The 26,390-nt window shown below is 35.2% G+C and overlaps 2 protein-coding genes and 1 pseudogene across 7 annotated transcripts; 1 reads left to right on the top strand and 2 right to left on the bottom strand.

Annotated features, from left to right (window-relative positions):
* LOC107933266 (probable inactive purple acid phosphatase 27) lies at window positions 1–14,715 on the top strand (annotated as a pseudogene).
* Window positions 14,716–15,663: 948 nt separating this feature from the next.
* On the bottom strand, window positions 15,664–22,150 carry LOC107933257 (crossover junction endonuclease MUS81). 5 transcript variants are annotated; one of them, XM_016865431.2, is made up of 16 exons: window positions 21,717–22,150; window positions 21,427–21,521; window positions 21,251–21,329; window positions 20,701–20,787; window positions 20,486–20,611; window positions 20,121–20,352; window positions 19,748–19,880; window positions 19,542–19,642; window positions 18,960–19,093; window positions 18,804–18,861; window positions 18,400–18,558; window positions 17,693–17,772; window positions 17,434–17,505; window positions 17,222–17,267; window positions 16,517–16,603; window positions 15,664–16,095 (listed from the first exon to the last, which is right to left on the bottom strand). In XM_016865431.2, exons 1-16 carry the CDS (start codon window positions 21,908–21,910, stop codon window positions 15,994–15,996), a joined length of 1,785 nt encoding a protein of 594 aa, XP_016720920.1. In that variant the 5' UTR covers window positions 21,911–22,150; the 3' UTR covers window positions 15,664–15,993. The 5 variants fall into 5 exon arrangements, with proteins under 5 accessions (XP_016720920.1, XP_040940357.1, XP_016720919.1 ...); XM_041084423.1 differs by having other exon boundaries at window positions 21,433–21,521; window positions 21,717–22,149; XM_016865430.2 differs by lacking the exon at window positions 17,222–17,267 and adding an exon at window positions 17,268–17,325 and having other exon boundaries at window positions 21,717–22,149.
* Window positions 22,151–22,834: 684 nt separating this feature from the next.
* On the bottom strand, window positions 22,835–25,379 carry LOC107933310 (xanthoxin dehydrogenase). Of its 2 annotated transcripts, none has more exons than XM_016865487.2 (2): window positions 24,974–25,379; window positions 22,835–23,804 (listed from the first exon to the last, which is right to left on the bottom strand). In XM_016865487.2, the coding sequence occupies exons 1-2, from the start codon at window positions 25,021–25,023 to the stop codon at window positions 23,006–23,008; spliced, it is 849 nt and encodes a 282-aa protein (XP_016720976.1). In that variant the 5' UTR covers window positions 25,024–25,379; the 3' UTR covers window positions 22,835–23,005. The 2 variants fall into 2 exon arrangements, with proteins under 2 accessions (XP_016720976.1, XP_016720975.1); XM_016865486.2 differs by having other exon boundaries at window positions 22,835–23,813; window positions 24,974–25,340.
* Between the last annotated feature and the right edge of the window lie 1,011 nt (window positions 25,380–26,390).

Genomic DNA, 26,390 nt, shown 5'->3' on the forward strand with positions numbered 1-26,390 from the left:
ATGAGATTAACATGGATAAGTGGGGATAAGAAGCCTCAACAAGTGATTTATGGGAATGGGAAATCACAGATTTCACAAGTTACTACTTTTTCGCAGGATGATATGTGTGGTTAGTACTTTCAACATCATCATATACTTAATTAATCTTAAATTAATTTCTTAAATAATATTTTCTTCTTTATTTGATTGTAACAATGGATAGGTTCTACTTTTATTCCAAGTCCTGCCAAGGATTTCGGGTGGCATGACCCTGGTTACGTACACACGGCTATCATCACCGGACTTCAACCTTCGACCATGTTCAACTACAAATATGGAAGGTATAATGTAAATATATAATCTCGAGATAGGGAAAAGGGGGTGCAGATACTGGGATTCGAATCTGGATGTCTCCTCTTAAAGGTGACTACACTAAGTTCTAGTTAAGGAACATACGTATACAGAGGAGGGAGGGGTAGACAGTGGCATTGATATCTTAAAAATAATAAGTTATTCATAAAATTTAAAAAAATTTATTCATTTTTACTCTAAAATAATTTTCTAACTTCGTCCTGTGTGTATAAGGTAAATGTGAAGTAAACTGTACTAATGTTCTATGATTCAGTGATGCAATTGGACGGAGTGATGAAATTGAATTCCGGACACTGCCGGCCGGAGGATCAGATGAGCTCAAATTTCTTGTATTCGGTGATATGGGAAAAGCTCCACTTGATGCTGCTATTGAACACTACATTCAGGTAGTGATCATTGCCACAATCGAATTTCACATAATATTCCGATTGTAGATGTAAAGATTCGAATCCCAAACATATTATTATGCACTAATGAGCTTATAAGATTTTGACACGTAGCCAGGATCTCTATCAGTGGTAAAAGCAATGGTAGAAGAAATGAGAAATGGAAGCTTAGACTCCATTTTTCACATTGGGGACATAAGCTATGCAACAGGCTTCTTAGTTGAATGGGAGTATTTCCTTCACCTTATAACCCCTTTGGCTTCTAAGGTTTCTTACATGACAGCGATAGGAAATCACGAGAGGTATGTGAATGATTAATGGTTAAATTTTGCTATTAGCCCCTGTACTTTTTAAATTAGTCAATTTCAGGCCCCCAAAAAGTAGAAGTTAAATTTGTTCAGTTAAATTCAATTTCTAGTCTCGTATCATGTGTATAGTTGTAAACTTAGCTCATATTCTACAATTAGATTATTCTAAGTCTATATACTTTTGAAAATTCAGTATTGATGCAAATGATAGTCATTAATTTATTAATTGAATTTTTAGTGAGTATTGGATACCTACAATCTTTGACTTTTCAAAGATGAATAGTGGCAGAAAGTTGGCACCGAAAGGCACCGAAAGTAGAAAGTAAGATTGGTTGGCAAGTTGGGTTAAAAGTTGGCATGGGATAATTGCAATTTTGGTCCCTAATTGTATAGGGACATTGCAAGTTGATCCTTAAACCTCAACTATAAATAGGCCTAACCATTTCTTACTTTCTTCATCCCACACTTGCCATTCTCTACTTAAGGCAATTGTTCTCTCTCCCTATTTGTAAACTTTCACTTGTATTTTTGGAGTGAAATATATTTGGTAGTGCCCGAGGACGTAGGCAAAATTTGCTGAACCTCGTTAAAATTCTAGTGTTCTTTATTTTTGTTCTGCATATTTTGCAAGTGTCATTGTAGTGATTTATTGTGCTATTAAATTACGATAGAGGGATATTCTGGCTAGGAAAGATCTGGTATGTAAGCGATCCTCATGATCCACCTCTCTTTCCTGGGAATTGAACTTAGTGTGATTTTTCAGTACAATAATTTTACTCTTTCACACGCTTCCGCGCAACAATTGGTATCAGAGCCAGGTTCGTACTTGGGGAATACGACCGTTTATGGTACTATTCACGTATACGGCACTATTTACGTATACGGCACTATTCACGTATACGGCACTATTCACGTATACGGTACTGTTCACGTATACAGTAGTTGGGATTGAGGAGAAAAATGGCAGCAGCATCGTTATCAGCAATGACTACTGTGACAAATGCAAAATTTGAAGTAGAGAAATTTGACGGTACCAATAATTTTGGTATGTGGCAGTGTGAGATCCTGGATGTCTTATGTCAGCAAGAGCTGGATATAGCCCTTGAAGAAAAACCTGACAAGATGGATGACAAGGAGTGGGCCAAGATCAATAGACAGGCGTGTGGTACAATCCGCCTATGTTTGGCCAAAGAGCAGAAGTACTCCGTCATGAGGGAGACATCAGCGAAGAAGCTGTGGGATACATTGGAAGAAAAGTTTCTAACGAAAAGTTTTGAAAATAGGCTTTATATGAAAAAGAAACTTTTTCGGTTCACGTATGCACCCGGTATGTCGATGAATGACCATGTGAACTCATTCAATAAAATTTTAGCAGACTTGCTAAATTTGGATGAGAAATTTGAAGATGAAGACAAGGCATTATTGTTGTTGAATTCCCTTCCTGATGAATATGATCATCTTACCACCACATTGCTTCATGGGAAAGATTCAATCACATTTGATGCAGTCTGTAGTGCGTTGTATAGATCTGAGACTCGAAAAAAGATAAAAGAGATCACAGAGATACAACTGCAGAAGTCTTAACAGTAAGAGGTCGTTCACACAGCAGCAAACCTGGTAGAAGGGGTAAGTCCAAAGGGAGACCCGCCAAAGATGAATGTGCCTTTTGTCGTGAGAAAGGGCATTGGAAAAAGAATTGTCCTAAGTTACAAAAGGGCAAGTCTATTTCTAATACATGTGTAGCAGAGCATGATGATGAGTCAGACTTTAGCTTGGTTGGTATGGCAATGATATGTCATACGGATGAGTGGATATTGGATTCGGGATGTACTTACCATATGTGTCCTAATAAGGACTGGTTTTCTAGTCTTGAAGAACTAGAAGGTGGAGTTGTTTTTATGGGCAATGATAGTGCCTGTAAGACAATGGGTGTAGGTACAATCAAATTGAAGAACCATGACGGCTCAATCCAAGTTCTGACAGATGTTCGCTATGTACCTAGCTTGAAGAAAAATCTCATCTCATTAGGGGCCCTAGAATCTAAAGGGCTCACAATCACTTTGAGAGATGGATTACTAAAGGTAGTAGCTGGGGTATTGACGGTGATGAAAGGCACTAGAAGAAATAACTTGTACTATTTAAATGGAAGTACAGTTATTGGATCAACATCAACAGCTTCTGCGAAAGATGCAGATTCAGAGGCTACCAGGTTATGGCATAGGCGATTGGGACATGCTGGTGAAAAAGCTTTGCAGACTTTGGCGAAGCAAGGCTTGTTGAAAGGTGCAAATTCTTGCAAATTGGAATTCTGTGAACATTGTGTTCTGGGCAAGCAGACGAGGGTAAAATTTGGTTCAGCAATTCACAATACGAAAGGAATTCTGGACTATGTTCACAGTGATGTGTGGGGACCTACCAAAGTGGCTTCTTTGGGAGGTATGCACTATTTTGTCACTTTTCTTGATGATTATTCAAGAAAAGTATGGGTGTATCTAATGAAAAGAAAAAATGAAGTTTTGGATGCATTTCTGAAGTGGAAGAAGATGGTGGAGACTCAGACAGGTCGAAAGGTCAAACGACTTCGATCAGATAATGGTACTGAGTACAAAAATGATCTATTTCTACAAGTATGTCAAGATGAGGGCATTGTGCGACACTTCACTGTTCGAGATACACCACAGCAGAATGGGGTGGCAGAACGCATGAATCGGACTATACTAGAGAAAGTTTGATGTATGTTGTCCAATGCTGGATTGGGCAAGGAATTTTGGGCTGAGGCAGTTACATATGCGTGCCATCTAATTAACCGATTGCCATCAGCTGCAATAAATGGAAAAACTCCTATGGAGATGTGGACTGGTAAACCTGCTACTGATTATGATTCTTTACATGTTTTTGGTTCCACTGCATATTATCATGTAAAAGAATCTAAGTTAGACCCAAGAGCAAAGAAAGCATTATTCATGGGTATAACTGGTGGTGTAAAAGGATACCGTCTCTGGTGTCCTGATACAAGGAAGATTGTTTTCAGTAGAGATGTAACTTTTGATGAATCAACCATGATGAAGAACGAGGATTCACAAAAGGATGACAAAACCAGTAGTACTTTGCAGCAGGTGGAGTTTGAAAAGGTTAATGATGATCCAGCTAATATTGAAAGAACAAATGATGAAGAAGTTTCGACCCAAGAACTTCTACAGCAACAAGATTCAATTGCATATAGGAGGCCAAGAAGAGAGATTCGTAAGCCTGCTCGCTTTGATGATATGGTGGCCTATGCACTTCCAATTGCAGATGATGATGTTCCTTCCACTTACACAGAAGCAATAAGTAACTCTGATGGTGTAAAGTGGAAGCAAGCTATGAATGAAGAAATGCAATCTCTTCATAAAAATAGGACTTGGGAGTTGGTGAGACTGCCCAAGGGAAAGAAGGCAATTGGATGCAAATGGGTATACGCTCAGAAAGAAGGAATAGACTACAATGAAGTGTTTTCTCCAGTTGTGAAGCATTCGTCTATTCGAATTTTGCTACCCTTGGTTGCGCAATACGATCTTGAACTAGTTCAGCTTGATGTGAAGACAGCATTTTTACACGGTGATTTGGAAGAGGAAATCTATATGACTCAGCCTGATGGATTCAATGTTGCTGATAAAGAAAATTGGGTTTGCAAACTGACAAAGTCGCTTTATGGATTGAAACAATCTCCGAGGCAGTGGTACAAGCGATTTGATCAGTTCATGAAAGGGCAAAGGTACACAAGAAGTAAATTTGATCATTGCGTATATTTTCAGAAGCTACAAGAAGGAACTTTCATATACTTGCTCTTATATGTTGATGATATGCTGATAGCATCTAAGAGCAAAGTTGAGATTGAGAGATTGAAGACTCAACTCAATCTCGAGTTTGAATGAAAGATCTAGGTGAAGCTAAGAAGATTCTTGGCATGGAAATATGTAGAGATAGAGCTCATGGCAGAGTTAGCTTGTCTCAGAAGCAGTATTTGAAGAAAGTACTACAACAGTTTGGCATGAACGAGCAGACCAAACCTGTAAGTACCCCGTTGGCTTCTCATTTCAAGCTTTCTGCACAACTATCTCCTTCGACGAATACGGAACGAGAACAAATGTTACAAGTTCCGTATGCTAATGCAGTGGGTAGCTTGATGTATGCAATGGTGTGTACAAGACCTGACATTTCACAGGCAGTTAGTATAGTGAGCAGGTATATGCATAATCCTGGAAAAGGACATTAGCAAGCTGTGAAATGGATTCTACGGTATATTCTGAAGACCGTGACGTTGGATTACTGTTCGAGCAGGATATTACACTTGGTAAAGATGTTATTGGGTACGTTGATTCTGACTATGCTGGTGATTTGGACAAACGAAGGTCAACCACCGGTTATGTGTTTACACTTGCTGGAGGACCAATAAGTTGGAGGTCTACAATACAGTCTACAGTTGCGTTGTCAACCACAGAAGCCGAATACATGGCTGTAACAGAGGCTGTAAAGGAAGCTATTTGGTTACAAGGTATGGTTAAAACCTTGGGTTGGTTCAGGAGCATATTGACGTGTATTGTGATAGTCAAAGTGCTATTCATTTAGCAAAGAATCACGTCTATCATGCACGTACAAAGCATATCGACGTACGATTCCATTTTGTGCAGGAAATTATTGATGAGGGGAAAATTCGTCTTCAGAAGATCAAGACTGCAGATAATCCCGCAGATATGATGACCAAGGTGGTAACAACAGCCAAGTTCGTACATTGTTTGAACTTGATCAATATCCTGCAAGTTTAACAGTTGAAGAAGGCACTATCAAGTATTGTTGTTAAAGGTAGAAAGAATTGTGTGAAGATAAGATTATCCTAATCAAATCTTCAAGGTGGAGATTATTGGATACCTACAATCTTTGACTTTTCAAAGATGAATAGTGGCAGAAAGTTGGCACCGAAAGGCACCGAAAGTAGAAAGTAAGATTGGTTGGCAAGTTGGGTTAAAGTTGGCATGGGATAATTGCAATTTTGGTCCCTAATTGTATAGGGACATTGCAAGTTGATCCTTAAACCTCAACTATAAATAGGCCTAACCATTTCTTACTTTCTTCATCCCACACTTGCCATTCTCTACTTAAGGCAATTGTTCTCTCTCCCTATTTGTAAACTTTCACTTGTATTTTTGGAGTGAAATATATTTGGTAGTGCCCGAGGACGTAGGCAAAATTTGCTGAACCTCGTTAAAATTCTAGTGTTCTTTATTTTTGTTCTGCATATTTTGCAAGTGTCATTGTAGTGATTTATTGTGCTATTAAATTACGATAGAGGGATATTCTGGCTAGGAAAGATCTGGTATGTAAGCGATCCTCATGATCCACCTCTCTTTCCTGGGAATTGAACTTAGTGTGATTTTTCAGTACAATAATTTTACTCTTTCACACGCTTCCGCGCAACAATTGGTATCAGAGCCAGGTTCGTACTTGGGGAATACGACCGTTTATGGTACTATTCACGTATACGGCACTATTACGTATACGGCACTATTCACGTATACGGCACTATTCACGTATACGGTACTGTTCACGTATACAGTAGTTGGGATTGAGGAGAAAAATGGCAGCAGCATCGTTATCAGCAATGACTACTGTGACAAATGCAAAATTTGAAGTAGAGAAATTTGACGGTACCAATAATTTTGGTATGTGGCAGTGTGAGATCCTGGATGTCTTATGTCAGCAAGAGCTGGATATAGCCCTTGAAGAAAAACCTGACAAGATGGATGACAAGGAGTGGGCCAAGATCAATAGACAGGCGTGTGGTACAATCCGCCTATGTTTGGCCAAAGAGCAGAAGTACTCCGTCATGAGGGAGACATCAGCGAAGAAGCTGTGGGATACATTGGAAGAAAAGTTTCTAACGAAAAGTTTGAAAATAGGCTTTATATGAAAAAGAAACTTTTTCGGTTCACGTATGCACCCGGTATGTCGATGAATGACCATGTGAACTCATTCAATAAAATTTTAGCAGACTTGCTAAATTTGGATGAGAAATTTGAAGATGAAGACAAGGCATTATTGTTGTTGAATTCCCTTCCTGATGAATATGATCATCTTACCACCACATTGCTTCATGGGAAAGATTCAATCACATTTGATGCAGTCTGTAGTGCGTTGTATAGATCTGAGACTCGAAAAAAAGATAAAAGAGATCACAGAGATACAACTGCAGAAGTCTTAACAGTAAGAGGTCGTTCACACAGCAGCAAACCTGGTAGAAGGGGTAAGTCCAAAGGGAGACCCGCCAAAGATGAATGTGCCTTTTGTCGTGAGAAAGGGCATTGGAAAAAGAATTGTCCTAAGTTACAAAAGGGCAAGTCTATTTCTAATACATGTGTAGCAGAGCATGATGATGAGTCAGACTTTAGCTTGGTTGGTATGGCAATGATATGTCATACGGATGAGTGGATATTGGATTCGGGATGTACTTACCATATGTGTCCTAATAAGGACTGGTTTTCTAGTCTTGAAGAACTAGAAGGTGGAGTTGTTTTTATGGGCAATGATAGTGCCTGTAAGACAATGGGTGTAGGTACAATCAAATTGAAGAACCATGACGGCTCAATCCAAGTTCTGACAGATGTTCGCTATGTACCTAGCTTGAAGAAAAATCTCATCTCATTAGGGGCCCTAGAATCTAAAGGGCTCACAATCACTTTGAGAGATGGATTACTAAAGGTAGTAGCTGGGGTATTGACGGTGATGAAAGGCACTAGAAGAAATAACTTGTACTATTTAAATGGAAGTACAGTTATTGGATCAACATCAACAGCTTCTGCGAAAGATGCAGATTCAGAGGCTACCAGGTTATGGCATAGGCGATTGGGACATGCTGGTGAAAAAGCTTTGCAGACTTTGGCGAAGCAAGGCTTGTTGAAAGGTGCAAATTCTTGCAAATTGGAATTCTGTGAACATTGTGTTCTGGGCAAGCAGACGAGGGTAAAATTTGGTTCAGCAATTCACAATACGAAAGGAATTCTGGACTATGTTCACAGTGATGTGTGGGGACCTACCAAAGTGGCTTCTTTGGGAGGTATGCACTATTTTGTCACTTTTCTTGATGATTATTCAAGAAAAGTATGGGTGTATCTAATGAAAAGAAAAAATGAAGTTTTGGATGCATTTCTGAAGTGGAAGAAGATGGTGGAGACTCAGACAGGTCGAAAGGTCAAACGACTTCGATCAGATAATGGTACTGAGTACAAAAATGATCTATTTCTACAAGTATGTCAAGATGAGGGCATTGTGCGACACTTCACTGTTCGAGATACACCACAGCAGAATGGGGTGGCAGAACGCATGAATCGGACTATACTAGAGAAAGTTTGATGTATGTTGTCCAATGCTGGATTGGGCAAGGAATTTTGGGCTGAGGCAGTTACATATGCGTGCCATCTAATTAACCGATTGCCATCAGCTGCAATAAATGGAAAAACTCCTATGGAGATGTGGACTGGTAAACCTGCTACTGATTATGATTCTTTACATGTTTTTGGTTCCACTGCATATTATCATGTAAAAGAATCTAAGTTAGACCCAAGAGCAAAGAAAGCATTATTCATGGGTATAACTGGTGGTGTAAAAGGATACCGTCTCTGGTGTCCTGATACAAGGAAGATTGTTTTCAGTAGAGATGTAACTTTTGATGAATCAACCATGATGAAGAACGAGGATTCACAAAAGGATGACAAAACCAGTAGTACTTTGCAGCAGGTGGAGTTTGAAAAGGTTAATGATGATCCAGCTAATATTGAAAGAACAAATGATGAAGAAGTTTCGACCCAAGAACTTCTACAGCAACAAGATTCAATTGCATATAGGAGGCCAAGAAGAGAGATTCGTAAGCCTGCTCGCTTTGATGATATGGTGGCCTATGCACTTCCAATTGCAGATGATGATGTTCCTTCCACTTACACAGAAGCAATAAGTAACTCTGATGGTGTAAAGTGGAAGCAAGCTATGAATGAAGAAATGCAATCTCTTCATAAAAATAGGACTTGGGAGTTGGTGAGACTGCCCAAGGGAAAGAAGGCAATTGGATGCAAATGGGTATACGCTCAGAAAGAAGGAATAGACTACAATGAAGTGTTTTCTCCAGTTGTGAAGCATTCGTCTATTCGAATTTTGCTACCCTTGGTTGCGCAATACGATCTTGAACTAGTTCAGCTTGATGTGAAGACAGCATTTTTACACGGTGATTTGGAAGAGGAAATCTATATGACTCAGCCTGATGGATTCAATGTTGCTGATAAAGAAAATTGGGTTTGCAAACTGACAAAGTCGCTTTATGGATTGAAACAATCTCCGAGGCAGTGGTACAAGCGATTTGATCAGTTCATGAAAGGGCAAAGGTACACAAGAAGTAAATTTGATCATTGCGTATATTTTCAGAAGCTACAAGAAGGAACTTTCATATACTTGCTCTTATATGTTGATGATATGCTGATAGCATCTAAGAGCAAAGTTGAGATTGAGAGATTGAAGACTCAACTCAATCTCGAGTTTGAAATGAAAGATCTAGGTGAAGCTAAGAAGATTCTTGGCATGGAAATATGTAGAGATAGAGCTCATGGCAGAGTTAGCTTGTCTCAGAAGCAGTATTTGAAGAAAGTACTACAACAGTTTGGCATGAACGAGCAGACCAAACCTGTAAGTACCCCGTTGGCTTCTCATTTCAAGCTTTCTGCACAACTATCTCCTTCGACGAATACGGAACGAGAACAAATGTTACAAGTTCCGTATGCTAATGCAGTGGGTAGCTTGATGTATGCAATGGTGTGTACAAGACCTGACATTTCACAGGCAGTTAGTATAGTGAGCAGGTATATGCATAATCCTGGAAAAGGACATTAGCAAGCTGTGAAATGGATTCTACGGTATATTCTGAAGACCGTGAACGTTGGATTACTGTTCGAGCAGGATATTACACTTGGTAAAGATGTTATTGGGTACGTTGATTCTGACTATGCTGGTGATTTGGACAAACGAAGGTCAACCACCGGTTATGTGTTTACACTTGCTGGAGGACCAATAAGTTGGAGGTCTACAATACAGTCTACAGTTGCGTTGTCAACCACAGAAGCCGAATACATGGCTGTAACAGAGGCTGTAAAGGAAGCTATTTGGTTACAAGGTATGGTTAAAACCTTGGGATTGGTTCAGGAGCATATTGACGTGTATTGTGATAGTCAAAGTGCTATTCATTTAGCAAAGAATCACGTCTATCATGCACGTACAAAGCATATCGACGTACGATTCCATTTTGTGCAGGAAATTATTGATGAGGGGAAAATTCGTCTTCAGAAGATCAAGACTGCAGATAATCCCGCAGATATGATGACCAAGGTGGTAACAACAGCCAAGTTCGTACATTGTTTGAACTTGATCAATATCCTGCAAGTTTAACAGTTGAAGAAGGCACTATCAAGTATTGTTGTTAAAGGTAGAAAGAATTGTGTGAAGATAAGATTATCCTAATCAAATCTTCAAGGTGGAGATTATTGGATACCTACAATCTTTGACTTTTCAAAGATGAATAGTGGCAGAAAGTTGGCACCGAAAGGCACCGAAAGTAGAAAGTAAGATTGGTTGGCAAGTTGGGTTAAAAGTTGGCATGGGATAATTGCAATTTTGGTCCCTAATTGTATAGGGACATTGCAAGTTGATCCTTAAACCTCAACTATAAATAGGCCTAACCATTTCTTACTTTCTTCATCCCACACTTGCCATTCTCTACTTAAGGCAATTGTTCTCTCTCCCTATTTGTAAACTTTCACTTGTATTTTTGGAGTGAAATATATTTGGTAGTGCCCGAGGACGTAGGCAAAATTTGCTGAACCTCGTTAAAATTCTAGTGTTCTTTATTTTTGTTCTGCATATTTTGCAAGTGTCATTGTAGTGATTTATTGTGCTATTAAATTACGATAGAGGGATATTCTGGCTAGGAAAGATCTGGTATGTAAGCGATCCTCGTGATCCACCTCTCTTTCCTGGGAATTGAACTTAGTGTGATTTTTCAGTACAATAATTTTACTCTTTCACACGCTTCCGCGCAACAGTGAGTAATATATGAAAATAATATATTATATATGATAAATAAATTTAATTGTTATTGTTTGGTGAGTTATGAAATTTTAAATTTTGAAATTGACCAAATTAATTTAATTGTGATATATTATTGTAGTAGCACCATATCGATGAAGTTAAACATCGCGTATTTCAGGGATTATGCAGGTTCAGGATCTCGTTATGTGACTCCGGACTCCGGTGGAGAATCGAGACTTATTTCCCGATGCCAACCGCAGCAAAGGATAAGCCATGGTATGCCATAGAACATGGCAGTGTTCACTTCACTGTCATTTCAACAGAACATGATTGGACCCAAAATTCTGAACAGGTTGGTAATGATATTGCAATCATTTATATGTATATATATACATGTAATTGACATGGTTTCAAAATTTTTCATAGTACAAATGGATGAGGAAGGACATGGAATCAGTTGATCGATCGAAAACACCTTGGTTAATCTTTACAGGTGAGTTACAGTCCGATCAAAAACACCTTCATCGATCAAATTCAATGATTTGCTAACGATATTTTCAAAATGCAGGCACAGGCCAATGTATAGCAGCTATAATAGTCTAATCACTGTCGATGCTACTTTCCGTAATGTCGTAGAACCGGTCCTGCTGGCTAACAAGGTAAGTTCTTGTGAATTTGGTTTATTATTAGGTTAGGCAGTGAATGATGAGGAAGAATGAACTAGGTGGATCTGGTTCTTTTCGGACATGTTCATAACTATGAGAGGACATGTTCGATTTTCAAGTCTGAATGTTGGGCAATGCCGAGGAAAGACGAAAATGGGACAGACACATGATAATGGTAACTATAAAGCACCAGTACATGCTATTGTTGGAATGGCTGGATACAGTCTTGAAAAATTCCCAAGCTTTGTAGGTCTTTAATCAACCTTATCTGCACTAATAAAATTTAGGGTAAATTATCAAAATAGTCATTTTTGTTTGTCTCAGTTTACATTCTAATCACTTACTTATCGTGTTATAACAGAGCCGTTAATTGTCATTAATGGTATAATGGAAAGTTTATATGGTATGTTAAATCATCATTTTTTATGAAAATTTTAGGTTAAATTATAAAATTGGTCCTTATTTTTTTTCATTTTGAGCAATTTAATTTTTTTTCATTTTGAGCAATTTAATTTTTTTATTTTATGCTTTTTTAACTTTCCTTTTTTTTCCATTCTCTTTTGCTTTTCCCTCTATTTTCCTCTCTTCTACATTTCTTTTAACGTAGTTTTTTTTTATATTTTCCATTTGTTAAAACCAGTCCACAAGCTCGGCTCACTCGAAAAAATTAAATTGTTCAAAAAAACCAAAAGTATAGGGACTAATTTTAACAAATTGAATAGAAAAGTACGTTACAAAAATGGAGAAGGAAGGAGAAGCAAAAGAGAATGGAAAATAAAGAAGAAAAAAAAGGAAAGTTAAAATAACATAAAACAAAAAAAATTAAATGGCTCAAAACGAAAAAATATAAGACCGATTATATAAATTAACCCAAATTTTTTGTTTGAAATAATGATTTAACGTGCCACATCAGCTTACCGTTAAACCGTTAATGGTAATTAACGGCTCAGTGACTAAAATGTTAACTAAAATGTAACATTTCAAACATAAGTGACTAAAATGTAGCCTAAGATAAACAAAAATGACTATTTTAGTAGTTTACCCTAGAATTTAATTCAAAATTTAGAATTTAATCTTCTACTTTAATTTCATAAAATTGAATCCTCCCAAATTTAGAATTTAATCCCTATATTTTTATTTTTAGGAATTTAGAAGGTCCAAGTTCATAATTTGACCATTGAGGATTTAGAAATCCAAAGAAAATAATGGTGTGCAATTGATATTTGATGAACAGGCAGCTGGATGGAGTATGAAAAGGATTAGTGAATATGGTTATGTTAGAGCACATGCAACAAGGGATGATCTAATGCTACAGGTACATAAATATTACGGTTAAAATATCTGGAAGGTCCTTGTATTATAGGGACTAGATCAAATTAATATTTACAGAACCATAAAAATTTTAAAAATATTAATTATATTAAACAATAAATGTTAACTCTATTTAAATTTGACCTTATTCGGTTTTTTCTACTAGTACATAGATTCACTTTATCCATTTAATAGCAGAGGGACTAATTTAATCAGATTCCTATAATAGAGGAAACTCTCAAGTATATTCACCTAAATATTAGCACACATTTATTTATTTGTTTGTTGGTTGGTGCTAATTTATAAATTTCTTCACCTTTTGCAATTTGTGAATTCAACAAGAACAGTAATGGATAGCTTTCGCATCACCAAAAGCAAAATACTTTGAAATCAGATAGTATGAAATAGCTGAATTCTAGGACTAGAATGTGAAACTAAAGAAACCTTGAGGATTTCTAAAGGGAAAAAAAAGAAGTTAGGTCTTCAAATGTCATAGTTGAATAGAAAAGAAAGAAAAAAGAATAGGTACAAAAACTCCCATTTTATACCACAGTTTTAAATAATATTTCAATCACTAAACTTTTAAAAATTTCAGATTCATGTACATTATTTAATGTTTCAGATTTAGCACTATCAGATAGTTCTCCTAATTGTACATCATCCATGTTTAAGCCATTTAAATTAACTCTAACCCTATTTCATAGATTCATTCCAGCATTATTAAACACATAATCACTTATTGCACAATCAAATCCATCAAAATCACTTAGTTCTTCTTCTCTTTCACTCTCATTAAATTCATCATCAACTAAACTTGTCAAACAAATTTAAATTTAACATTAGAAGTCACAATAAAGGCAATGGGGTCTTTGGCTTTTTCGTACACACTAATGGCAAATAATATCCAATCACTATCTATTATTTGGCAAGCATCCACAACTTAGGTTCACGTGCCAAACAATTTAATACAAATATAATCAGTTCTGTCATGCACATGACAGACAATAACTAAGTAACACATGTGCAAAATATACAATACAAACATACACAATGCACTATCTAAATTTTGCATGCATCCACAATCTGTTTCATCATACAAAACAAAGGATACCAAGACAACATGTTTCATTCCCATTAAATTCGAACAGCTTACGGCCCTTAATAATTTTTTAAACAAATTCCAATTCTAATAGCTTACACCAAAAAAACATAAACCCATGGCAGTTCCCAAGAAATTAAACAATTGATAGAATAAAAGCATAACCCCATGTTAGGCTTGGGAGAATCCAACATATTTGAACTAACAAATCCAAAAAATCTTAAACCCAAATCCCCCTAAAACCGAAAAACGATGAACCCAAATTAGAAACATTATTATTAAATCCTATACCAAACCTAAATTATGTCCTTAAACCCAAAAATAACTCAAATTCGAAATAAACTTACTCGTTACAATCGATGGAACACCTTCGATTGGTTCTCTTCTATTAACCATTCCGACAATGTTGAAAATTTGCACAATAATTCCCCAATTTCGAATATTTTCAATCTCTTCAACAATTCCCGAAAAATTTCAATCGTTTTCCTTCTCCTGAACAAATTTTTTTGGTACATTAAGTTAATTCTTTTTTGGATCACATAGTGGAAATTAATTACCTATTAAATGGGCATCCGATCATGTCCAATGTGACACCTTAATGGGCCACATCAACTATTCCGTCAGCTCCAACAAAAAATAGGTTTGAGTGACTGATTTGTTACTTTCCAAAAATGTTAGTAATTGATTTGTTACTTTCTAAAAACGTTAGTAATTGATTTGTTACTTTTCATAAACGTTAATAACTGATTTGTTACTTTTGAAAATTTAGTGATTGAAATGTTATTTTAATCAAGTTATTATTAATTTGTTTTTATGTATATATTAATACATTTGGGTAATTGTGTCATAATACATTTGGGTAATTATCTCTAATTTCCTTTCATATTGTCAATAATTTGTCTAATTAAATTAGAGGAAATTTTGTATTTTATATGACTCTCATGTAATCACTTAATTCATTAGATATTTTACATATTTATTAGAATAATTCAATTTAAATAAAAAAATTGTTTAATATTACATACTCCTCGTGATGATAGTTCTAAAAATTATAAGTTTATGGAATTTTACACATTAATTTATTTAATATTAATTTTGATATGTTCATATATTTATTTTGTTTTTATATTATTTTTCATGTTTATCATATTTAAACTCTTCTCATGTCTAAAATTATAACTCGATTCCATATTTTGTATTACTTTATTTAATTCAATTTTAATCTTATATCCATTTATTTAAAATCTGTATTACATGTCCTCTGTTAATATAATTAATATAAATATTATTTTCAATTTCTTTTATAAGAGAAACGGGCAAAAATTGTTTAAGACAACCAAAGTTTGCATGAGTGAATTGAACTGATCAAATTATCAATTTACTGATTCTGAGTAGTTCAACTAAAACTCAAAAAAAAAAAAATCAATTCATCCATCAGTTCATAAGTCAACCGACCCAACCTCTTATTCCAGACCGATATATCCTAATCATTTCTCGGTCCAACCAACTAATCTGATCTTATTCCAAAAACCATGCCCGAAACATAGAAGGAATGTCATTTTCTAGTAACCCTTGGAACAAAACCCCAACCAAGAACCCAAACCGAAGCAATTAATTTCGGTTCAATCATTTCAGGATTAATGGAGACTTAACATAACACAGTTTAGCAATGGCAACAAAGTAATTAATGGAGGACTAACCTTATTTTGTACACTTTGAAATTCAAGAAAAGCCTAAACTTATTTAGATTTACAATATACAACATAATACATTCAGCACCAAATAAACCGAAAAATATTCTTACTAGCAACAGAGCTCACCTTGTTGTTACTTTGCTTCCTAAGCATTTCCTCTTGTGCACATACATCACCCTCCTTTCCATACCACAAATAATGGACCAATGTCAGTGAATCTCAAAAGATAACAAATACAAAAATCAGTTATAACCGATTTAACCATCTTAACCGATTTTATTGGTTTATTCAGTTAAAGTACAGGTTGGTTAAGTTTGAAAAACTGACCTATAACCAATCAAAAAAAACCAAATGCTGAAGTAGACCACTGTGTTACCCCTAGTGTTTTACAACACTAAATGATTGATTAACATTTATAACCCTACTAGCACCAAACAATCTCTCTTAATTCCACTTTTTAAACTACTAACTGAAGTCACTCTTATGCAGTTTTCTTAGCTCTAATAGTAGAGGTACAAAGTGATAATTTAGCTATAGTATAGAAGCCAAAAAAGGTATTAAGCCATTTTAATAAAAACAAAAACAAAAAAAGGGCACTCACAAGAAGAGAGTACGCATTGGCAAGTGATACTAGTGTTGGATACAAATCGACAACAGCTATGGCAACCTCCTCAGTCACCTGGGGTACCTGCAAATAAATTATTCAAAATGTCAACAAGATCTTTCATCGATATTTTATGTACTTAAAAGTGTATTCAAGTGGATAAAAGTATCATGGGGGCCCTTGTACGTTAGATCAAAAAGCAAATTAGTTCTTCTGATAAAAAATTCATCCTATTTTACTATTAAAAACTAGTCCTTATACATCAACTTGATGTATATGTGGCATGCAACATGTCATTATCTGAATATTCAATCAGCCACACCAAGCTTTAGCAGTACAAATGGATGAAATTTTTAACAAAAAGGGCCAATTTGATTTTTGATTTAATGTACAGGGATCAATTTGCCTATTTTTTTTAGAGAAGGCAAAATGCAATCTGACTCCTAATACAAGAGCTTCCATGGTACTTTTACCTATTCAAGTGATACATCAGCATAATTATTTAAGCCCACAAATGAACTAGGTTCAGGGTTAGCATATAAATCCTACATATCCAAACTGAACAACGAAACCAGGTCTTTGATGTTAATACTACCCATAAGATCAACATCCTAAAGAGGATTATCAGAATCTATTGCTGAATAACATAACCATATTAGAGAAGATGATGCTAGTTCCTGAATGTTGTATGACCAGACTTACATTATTACTAAACAATGAACGTTCGTCAATGAAAGAACAGATATACCTGCATAAGTTGAATGGAAAATACATCACTGACTGTCATTTTATCCAGCTCTTGGCACCTTTTGATAAATTCATTAAAGGGAGGACAGACCCCAGACAATTTAGAATGGTCCTCAGGCAGATGCAGCTTATAATATTGAGCTATTGCTCGAGTAAGATATGCATACTTCCTCAGGGTATCAAGTAAACCGCTTGTTCTCTGAACATCAAACCCCTCCAGGATCTCTGTTGTGAAGCACCTGAATTAATGAATTAATAAGAAAAGTGTAAGGCAAGAAATATAAGCCTTTGGCACCCGAGCATTCGGCTTCTAGTTGGTGCATGATCTCTGTTGTCAAAGAGAATAACAAGATGGAAATAGTTCCTTTGTGATGCAAAAGAGAATAAAGTGATCCCTAAAAGCATACATCTAGAGAAAAATCTTACGCTGTTTTGATGCTTTCAGCAGCTTCTGAAGTATTCGGATCACCTTCCACAAGAAATATCAGCTTCTTTAGTCCAGATCTCTTAGAAAATGCAAAGGGAAAAAAATGTCATGATGGCATTTTTTTTAAGTTGAAACCGAAACTCACAGCAACTTCATATGTATGTCTATATATATATATATATATGTATTCGAAACTAGAAACACAAAGCCTAAACAAGAAAAGGAGAAACTGGACTATGTAAATTTGTAGCTATGAATTGTTGTGAATATCATAAGCACAAACAACCACAATATTAAAAATTCTCTATGTTGAAAACCAAGGGTGAAAAGAAAATTTGAGGAATCAATAATCACTTAATACTTTCTTATTTTTATCCACATTTTCTTATTTATTCAATTTAGCCCATAAAAGGCTAGTCTAACTAGTAACCCTTAAATAATTTAAAAGTTTCAATACTTGGATGAAAAAAGACCATGTGGTAGACATGCACCATGTTGCTAGAACAACAATATGTCAAGAAATTTGCACAACATAAAGAAACATACTACACGAGCCGATAAAGATGGAACCCGATGATAAATCCAAACCAAAACAAATCTACATGTATTTAACATGAACATTTCTAATTGGTGAAATTCAAGCAAGAAACATCACCATTAATTATAAGAACAGAAATCATGAAATATTGAATTTAAGTATGAATACCAGAAGCCTTAGTTTTTGGTCCTTGTAGCGGTTATCCCGTATTGAAGACCGTAAATCAGCAACTTTCTTCCTCTCAACAATAAAGTCTAGAACATATTCACTGGAAAGATGTTTATGGCGAGCTATCCAAATTCCATCTCCAATAGGCAACCTTCTAACCTGGAGAACAGCCACTGCGTAAATAACTGTATTTTAATATATCATGTAGTGAAACTGGCAAATAAACAAGAATTCATATCTCAACTGCAAGGAATAGTTTATCGAGAATTCTAGTAGAACTCGGGCTTTTTAATAACAAAAATACTCACATGCATAATTTTAAATATTAACATCGAATTGCTCACTTCAATTTATTACAAAATTAAGATGAAAGTAAGGGATATAAAAAGGAAATAAAAGCTCACATCTATTTTAATTTTGAATTCTGAGCAAATCTTCTCTAACATTTTCTTGGAGCGCGCACTGTTAACCACAAGAGACATTAACATCACTCACTTCCCCAAGAAGTTGAAACTTGTAAGTTCACATCCACTAAAAAGACAATGATATGGCGTACTAACCCTTGACTGGTAAATTGCTCTCGATCATCTAATATTAAGATTACTTCATATGTATCCTCGAATTTCTCCCCGAAGCTCAGAGGTGGAACACTTAAGACATTCATATCTGCTTTCAGACTATCTGAACTTGGTCTCTGCATAGATAATCAAGCAAGTTATAAAGAGAACTCACGATGACAGGGAACACAGTAACTGGAACTACAGAAGAACAAACTATATCGACATTAAGAAATTTCGAGAGCAAGCAATCATTTGCTACTAGTAGCACCTCATTTTTATCTTTCCTTTCCTTTAATATTACTTGCTAAGCATGCAAAAATTAAAAAGCACATGCATCTTAACACAGTCTGAACTCTTTGAATTTGAGTGGATCTTTTATGGGAAACTATCATCATTCAGCTCTTGCACATTATAAGGAAGAACTACTTATTACAAGCAACCTATCTAATCAAAATAATTTTCTTTTTACTCTCCCATTTTTCAGTATTGTTCCTTCTAGGACAAATTTTGCTCAGTGTTTGAGACCTCATCATAACATATCTGAGAAACAGATGCAAGAGAAATGAATTGTAATTCACATACAGAGGAAGAACAGGCTCTCATCGTACACAAGTTCGGCATATCTCCACCATTTTTACTTGATTGCATCCAAGAACTTTGCACTCCATTATGAGCTTCTTGCCCTGAGCATTTAAAGAAGAATCATAACATGTTCCACAATTTACAAAGATGAAATTGATTATCACTATGTTATTTATCAAGTAATATTCAATTGGCCAACAGCTAACCGTAAACTTGATCTTCTCGAAGGCGACACAAGACCGCTGGCCAAAGTGAAGAAATCTCCTTGTTCTTGGAAGTTTCAGAGACCTCAGCAAAAGCAGACAAAACTTGTTCCTTTGAGTACCCCATGCGAGTACACTACAAAATGGAAATCAAAAGATCAGGGGGGACAAAAACTCTATGAGAACAGAATTCATGTACACGCTAGGAAGTTCAGGAGCACAAGGAGTGAACATAGATTTCCATTTGCATTAATTTCCACAGATAACTAATGATGCTTAATGGTCTAAGACACTGACACTTGAAATGATAACTGTAAGTCTTAGTAAATCAACTGAATTTCAATCAGAATCTACAAGCATCTGAGTTGGCAGATACCCTTTCAAGACAATCAAGTGGAATATCAATGGATGTTTTCCTCTTAAAAGCAGCTCTTTCATTTATCTCTTCTATATCCGAATCAGAATGACATAAGTCCTGAACAAATGCATCCTGTGTGTCTGGTTGAGAAAGCCTTTCCACATCAACCAAATTTTCAAGGGGATCTTCCATTTTAGATTTCATGAGACATTCACGTGCTGCTTCCTTGCCTTCTGGCGTTAGCATATATCTGCAAAAAGGAAGTTTGCATTTAATACAAGAAGCAAAACAATCACATGTGGCCAACCAAACAGAGTTTAGAATATGTTAAAAGCAAAAAGGCTCATGCATCATTCAGAACGACAAAAAATAAAAATTCGTACTTTGCTGGACAACTTGATTTCACAACCAATCCCTTCTTTATCAGTATTGACATGCAGCTCCATCCACTATACCAGTCCCTAGGAGAACTTCCGAATTGGCTGGGCTTCCCTTTTCCTTTCTCTGGCCTAAGAACATATAAATCCAGTTTTTAAACCACCAATCAAGCTCCAAAATTGCTAAAAGTATTGAGAAGCAAAATTTCAAATAAACATACGCAATTGGCGCTCGTGAAAGCCCACTTGCTTCGGCAGCATCAATAAGATCTTGCTTATGCATAAATTCATTCCCATCTGCAGTCTCCCTAATGACAAGGCATATCCATCCCATAAGTCAAAATCTATATAGTAAAAAACATGAGGCAGAACCATTTAACATAAAGGTAAACATAAATATGGTAAAAGTACCACAAAGGCCCATGTACTAGAAGTCAGATTGTATTTTGCCCCTTCTACTCAGAAAATGGGCAAATTAATCCTCATACACTAAATCAAGGACCAAACTGTTAAATTTCATTTCTACTGTTAAAAACTAGTCTCTATACATCAACAAAAGACACAAGGTACACGGGGCACGCCAAGTGTCACTTTTTTGTTATTCAGTCACTCACGCCAGGTTTTAAAAATATAAATGGATGAAATTTTTTAACAAAAAGGATCTATTTGCTCTTTGATTTAAAGCAGCAACTAATTTGCACATTTTTTTAGTAGAGAAAGTACAATACAATCTAACTAGGGGCCTCCCTAATACTTTTACCAAATAAATACCTGTATAATGTAATCAACAACGCATATGCCACTGAGTTCTTTTGGGGCAAATAACGTCTGTTTCCTTTATTTTTTTTACCTAAACATGCATCAAATGAGAACCGAAAAAAGGAAGAAAATTGAACAATTCAAGAGGACCAAAACACTAAAAGAAGAAAAAAAAAATGCAGAATTACATGTACCCTTTCTGGTTATCTCTTCTGGTTCTGAACTTCCTGAACCACTATCGAAATAGCCACGCATAAGCACTATAATCCATTTCCCAACACCTCTATCCACAAAAAAGAATAAGGGTTACCGTGAAGAAATAACCAAACCAACTATTTCAAGTACTGATTTTGAAAAACACCCAAAACCCACACCAGGAAAAAAGAAACAACCCAAAGAAATCAACTTTAATTCCTTTAAAAAACTGCAAATGATCATATGAAAAAAAGAAGACGAAAAAGAAAACGAGTATGCATACTTGATGTCATTGAGATCTTTGAGTGTTTTGATGGGATGCTGAGCATTGCAAATGTTGTTGTAAGCCTTTGAAAGAGTCAAGTCAGTGTTTTCTTTTATTCCTTTGGGTTTATCGGCCAGCTCTTGCCTCTTTTGCAGCAAGTAATTTACTAATTCCTCATTCTCTGGACACAGTACTCGCCTATTTCTCTCCATCTCTTTTCTGGGTTTCTTTTCCTCAGTTGTGTATGAGTGTTTTTTCTGGGAAATTTGAGAATTTTATTAGGTTTTTCGAATTGGGGATTGCGTGGGATATGAGAGATTTGAAAGTGAGCAGAAAATCGCGCCACCTTATTTCTGGGCTATTCGATCGGCGTTGTAGTTGAAAAAATGAACATCAGCTTGGGCTTAAGAAAAATATTAAATTTGAGAATTGGGTTTAAGAAAAAATTATGCTTAAAATGAGGTTGAGATTTTTCCATACTCAAAAGCTCGATTTTGATCCAATTTATTTTAATTTATCTTTATTTTATATATAGTAATCTTTTATATACTATTGGAGCGAGTAATGGATTGGAGCGAGTAATGGATAATACAGTTTAAACTCGTGTTAAATAGTATCTGATAAAAAATTTATATAATACGAAATTTGGATAAAAGATAATATAAAGTAAATATTAAAAAAATTATGTTAAGTTGCTTACAAGATTTTTAGAACTAAACCAATAGTCTAATCGGCCAATACTAATTTGGTTTAATTGAATAAATTATTATTTTTAAAAACATAATCCCTTATTTCGGACCAATATGCACAGTTTGGTTCGACTATGAAATTTGTGATTTTTATATTTAAAAATGGGATAAAACAACATTTAGCTCTTAAATTTTGTAATTTTTTCAAACTTGATCCCTAAACTTTTTTACCCTTATCAGTCCTAAACTTGGTTTATGTCCAGATGTGATAATTGTGACACTCATATTGTGCCACACCATCACATAATAATTTAATATTTTGATATAAAATCCAAAAACAATAAATATAAAAGATATTTTTAAAAAAAAATAAGAGATGATATTACGCAATTTTAGAATGTCACCTCATTGCAAGAATTGGAAAGTGTAATTTTAAAATCTTGGATATTTGTATTAAAGCATATGATATTTTATATATAGATATAATTAAAATTATATTAGAAGTTTTTTGTTACAAATTACATACCAGTGACAGGAGAAAATAGAAGGGAAATACAATCTGGTAATAGTTGAACCAAAGCTAATGAGCCTCATTTTGGTTCATATTTTCATCAATCCTCATCTGAAGACACGCAATGAGTGATTGGAAGATGTAAACCCACCATCAACCATAAGATTGTCTCCACTTATATACCCTGCATCATCACTTGCTAAGAACAGCACAGCATTAGCCACATGCTCCACAGTCAAATCCACCCCATTCAGGTTCGCGTTTTTCCCGATGAAAGCACGAAAACCGGTTCGTACATCTTCAGTTCTTTCGTCCTCGTGCAAGTGAGCAAAGGCCAATTCGGTTGCGACGGCATACGGAGAAACACAATTCACTCGTATCCCGTATTTGCCTAACTCAGATGCAACATTCCTAGTAAGGCCTAAAACAGCATGTTTAGAGCCTGTATATGCATGAGGTCCTAGGCCACCGATGACACCTGAAACACTACAGGTTGAAATGATTGAACCCTTTTCATGTGGGATCATAATTCTAGCAGCATGTTTCATTCCAAGGAAAACACCTTTTACATTCACATTCATTACTTTCTCGAAATCAGATAAGTCATAGTTGCGGATATCGTTATACGGTGGACCTGATAACCCGGCATTGTTGACCATGATATCGAGTGTACCAAACTTTTCAACTGCGTAGTCGACCGCGGCCCGAACTTGTTCTTCTATCGTCACGTCGCAATGGAAAAAACAAACGTTGGGGCCGTTGCCAAGGGATTGACAAACTTGGAGGCCAAGGTTGTCTTGCACATCAACAATGCAGACTTTGGCACCATGCTTGTGAAATAGACGCACAATGCTCTCACCAATGCCGGTTGCTCCACCAGTGACCAATGCCACTTTCCCCACTAATCTGTCAAATCTCAAAGGGACCAAACATACAAAAATTGGGAAGTTTACTCTTTCAAATTTTCAGAATTTATTCTTTGTATTTTATGAAATATAAGAAATTAGTTCAATTGGGTATTACTATTAAACCTTCTCGCTAAATTATTAGTCTAGACGACCAGGGGTGAAGGAGAGGGGCAGACTGTCGGCCCCGAAAAATAGAAAATTATCTATTAATCCCTTTAATTTTTAGAAAATTACAAATTAGTTAATTGCAAAAATACACTTTACTCCTCAAATCTTTTATTCATTTCTAGCCTCAAAAAGACAATTCGTCTCTATCTAGAAATTTGCAATTCAACCATTTATATGTAAAAGATTAGTAAAAATCAACCGTTCAAGTGTTTACCAATCACTAGACTAACTTCATCGTTTTTGTAAAATATGAGTAGCAATTCCTAATAAATTAAAAAAAAAGGATGAAAGAGATAAAATTTTTCAGTAAAAAGATCTCTCCGATCCCTCTCAATGTCTATATTGAGCAAGTTGGTCCCTCTAAAAAATTTGGAGCAATTTGACAATTTCAAAATTGAGCAACTAAGAACAATTAATGATAATATAAATGTTTTTCTGTCAATTTTACATAAATTCGATTGTTATAATAACAATTTTAGCTTCCATAATTTACACATCCTATCAATGTGGTCATGATATTAACAAACTTATTGCATAATATTTTTGTAAATACGTAAATGTTGAGAGTAAAGTTGTTAAATTTTTTAAAATCAAGACTGAATTAACAACATATGTAAACATCAAGGGCTAAATTTGTTATTATATCAATTAAAATAATCAACCATCGACAAAAATAGTATTAATTGTTGTTAATTGCTCACATTAATTTGCTGAATTTTGAAAGAGAGAGTGAAGAGGTCTGCTGCTACAAGAGCAGTTCAAAACTAAGAAATTGGGGGAACACAATTGTCAATTCACCAATAAATCTCACTGAATATGTATAATATTTCATACAAAACCAATAATTGAATGTCAAAATTATACCATCAGAGCAGCAAAACCCAGACAGTCAGTGAGACATGCATGTTAAAAAGAGAGTAAAAACAAAGGGTCAGCAAAGCATGGAGCTGGATCTGTAAAACCAGAAGCTTGAAAAAAGAGGGTGCAGCAAGGTTTTACCTTTGGCTGGACAGTGATGAATCTATGGGGTTGCTGCTACTAGTAGCCATGGCAGGAGCTTCACTTCAACAGTAAGTTCTCAGCTTCCTCTTGCCTTTCTTTTGCGGGCGTCACTGTTTGAGCAGGTGACTGCTAATTCAACAAAAAAATGGTGGATTTAATGCTTCTTTCCCCCATTTTTTGCCAAAAAAACTAACTACTGAAGCTTAGGTAGCTAATTAGCTTAAAGATGGTGAAAGGACATAAAAAAAGAGAGGATAGTTTGTTTTGATAGAAAATGATGAGAATGAGGCAATGAGAGATGGAGAAGGAATCCCACAAAAACTGGTTCACTTGCTTTATGGAAAATGACAGGAGCATTAACCCAAAATTGAGTGGAAAGTGCAGTGCACCTATAAAAACCAACCATTCGGGGATCATTCAGTCATCATCTCGATTTTTAACCATGGATAAAATTTTTAAAATTTTTAATATAAAAGATTAATTTTCTAATTTATCTAATTTAAATAAAATGAACAAAATATAATTTAACTTTCAGTATAAAGATTTTAGGTATAACTATATAGATAAGTACCTCTTGTCTTGTTCCTAAAGATTTGAGGGTGTCGACATTGCTCCCTGATAAATTAAGCAATTTAACGCCAATGAAGAACCTTGTTGTGATGTGAACATAACTATGATGCACAAATAAGACAGAAATAGAGGCATAGATCCCTTCATGGAGAAACAACTTCAGCTTGAGGTAGCATAAGAATAAGCTAAATTGTAAACTATTGGTGATATTAAAGCTAAGGGGTTAAAGAATAAGCTTCATGACAAAAATATAATTTGTTAGACGTGTTTGATCGATAAAGTGTAATTACATTATAATTTTTTATGCCATGTTTGATAATACATGATAATACTTTTTTTTCTAAATAAGTAACAAAAATTTAAATCAAATCATTATATGTATTATGTTAGTCCATAACAGTGGTTGATGATATAATTATTAATAAAAATAACAAGAAAAATAAATATTATATGCAATTTTATCTAATTGTTTTATCATTTTATATTTCTTAGATTATTCCCTCTTTAATATTTAACATATGTTCTTTATCATCATTTTTTAATCCTTGACCGAGTTCATCATCATCTGAATCTATATCATTAAGTTTATCAAGATCTCCTTCTATGTACTCTTCAAAATATGGATCATCCTAATTTCATCTATAAATAAAGTTATAAAATATGAAGCATGCTATACTAAGGTGATGTTAATATGAAAAAATGTCCTCTCAACCACATTTCAAAACTTTAAATGTCTCAAATTAAAGAGTTCATGAACTATCTTTAATGCTTCTGTCTGGCTTCATTCTTCCAAATGGTACCATATTTTACGATATAGTGCAAGAAAACATTTTATTTTGCATAA

Source organism: Gossypium hirsutum, chromosome A13 (genome assembly GCF_007990345.1).
Source record: "Gossypium hirsutum isolate 1008001.06 chromosome A13, Gossypium_hirsutum_v2.1, whole genome shotgun sequence".
NCBI classification, from domain to species: Eukaryota; Viridiplantae; Streptophyta; class Magnoliopsida; order Malvales; family Malvaceae; genus Gossypium; species Gossypium hirsutum.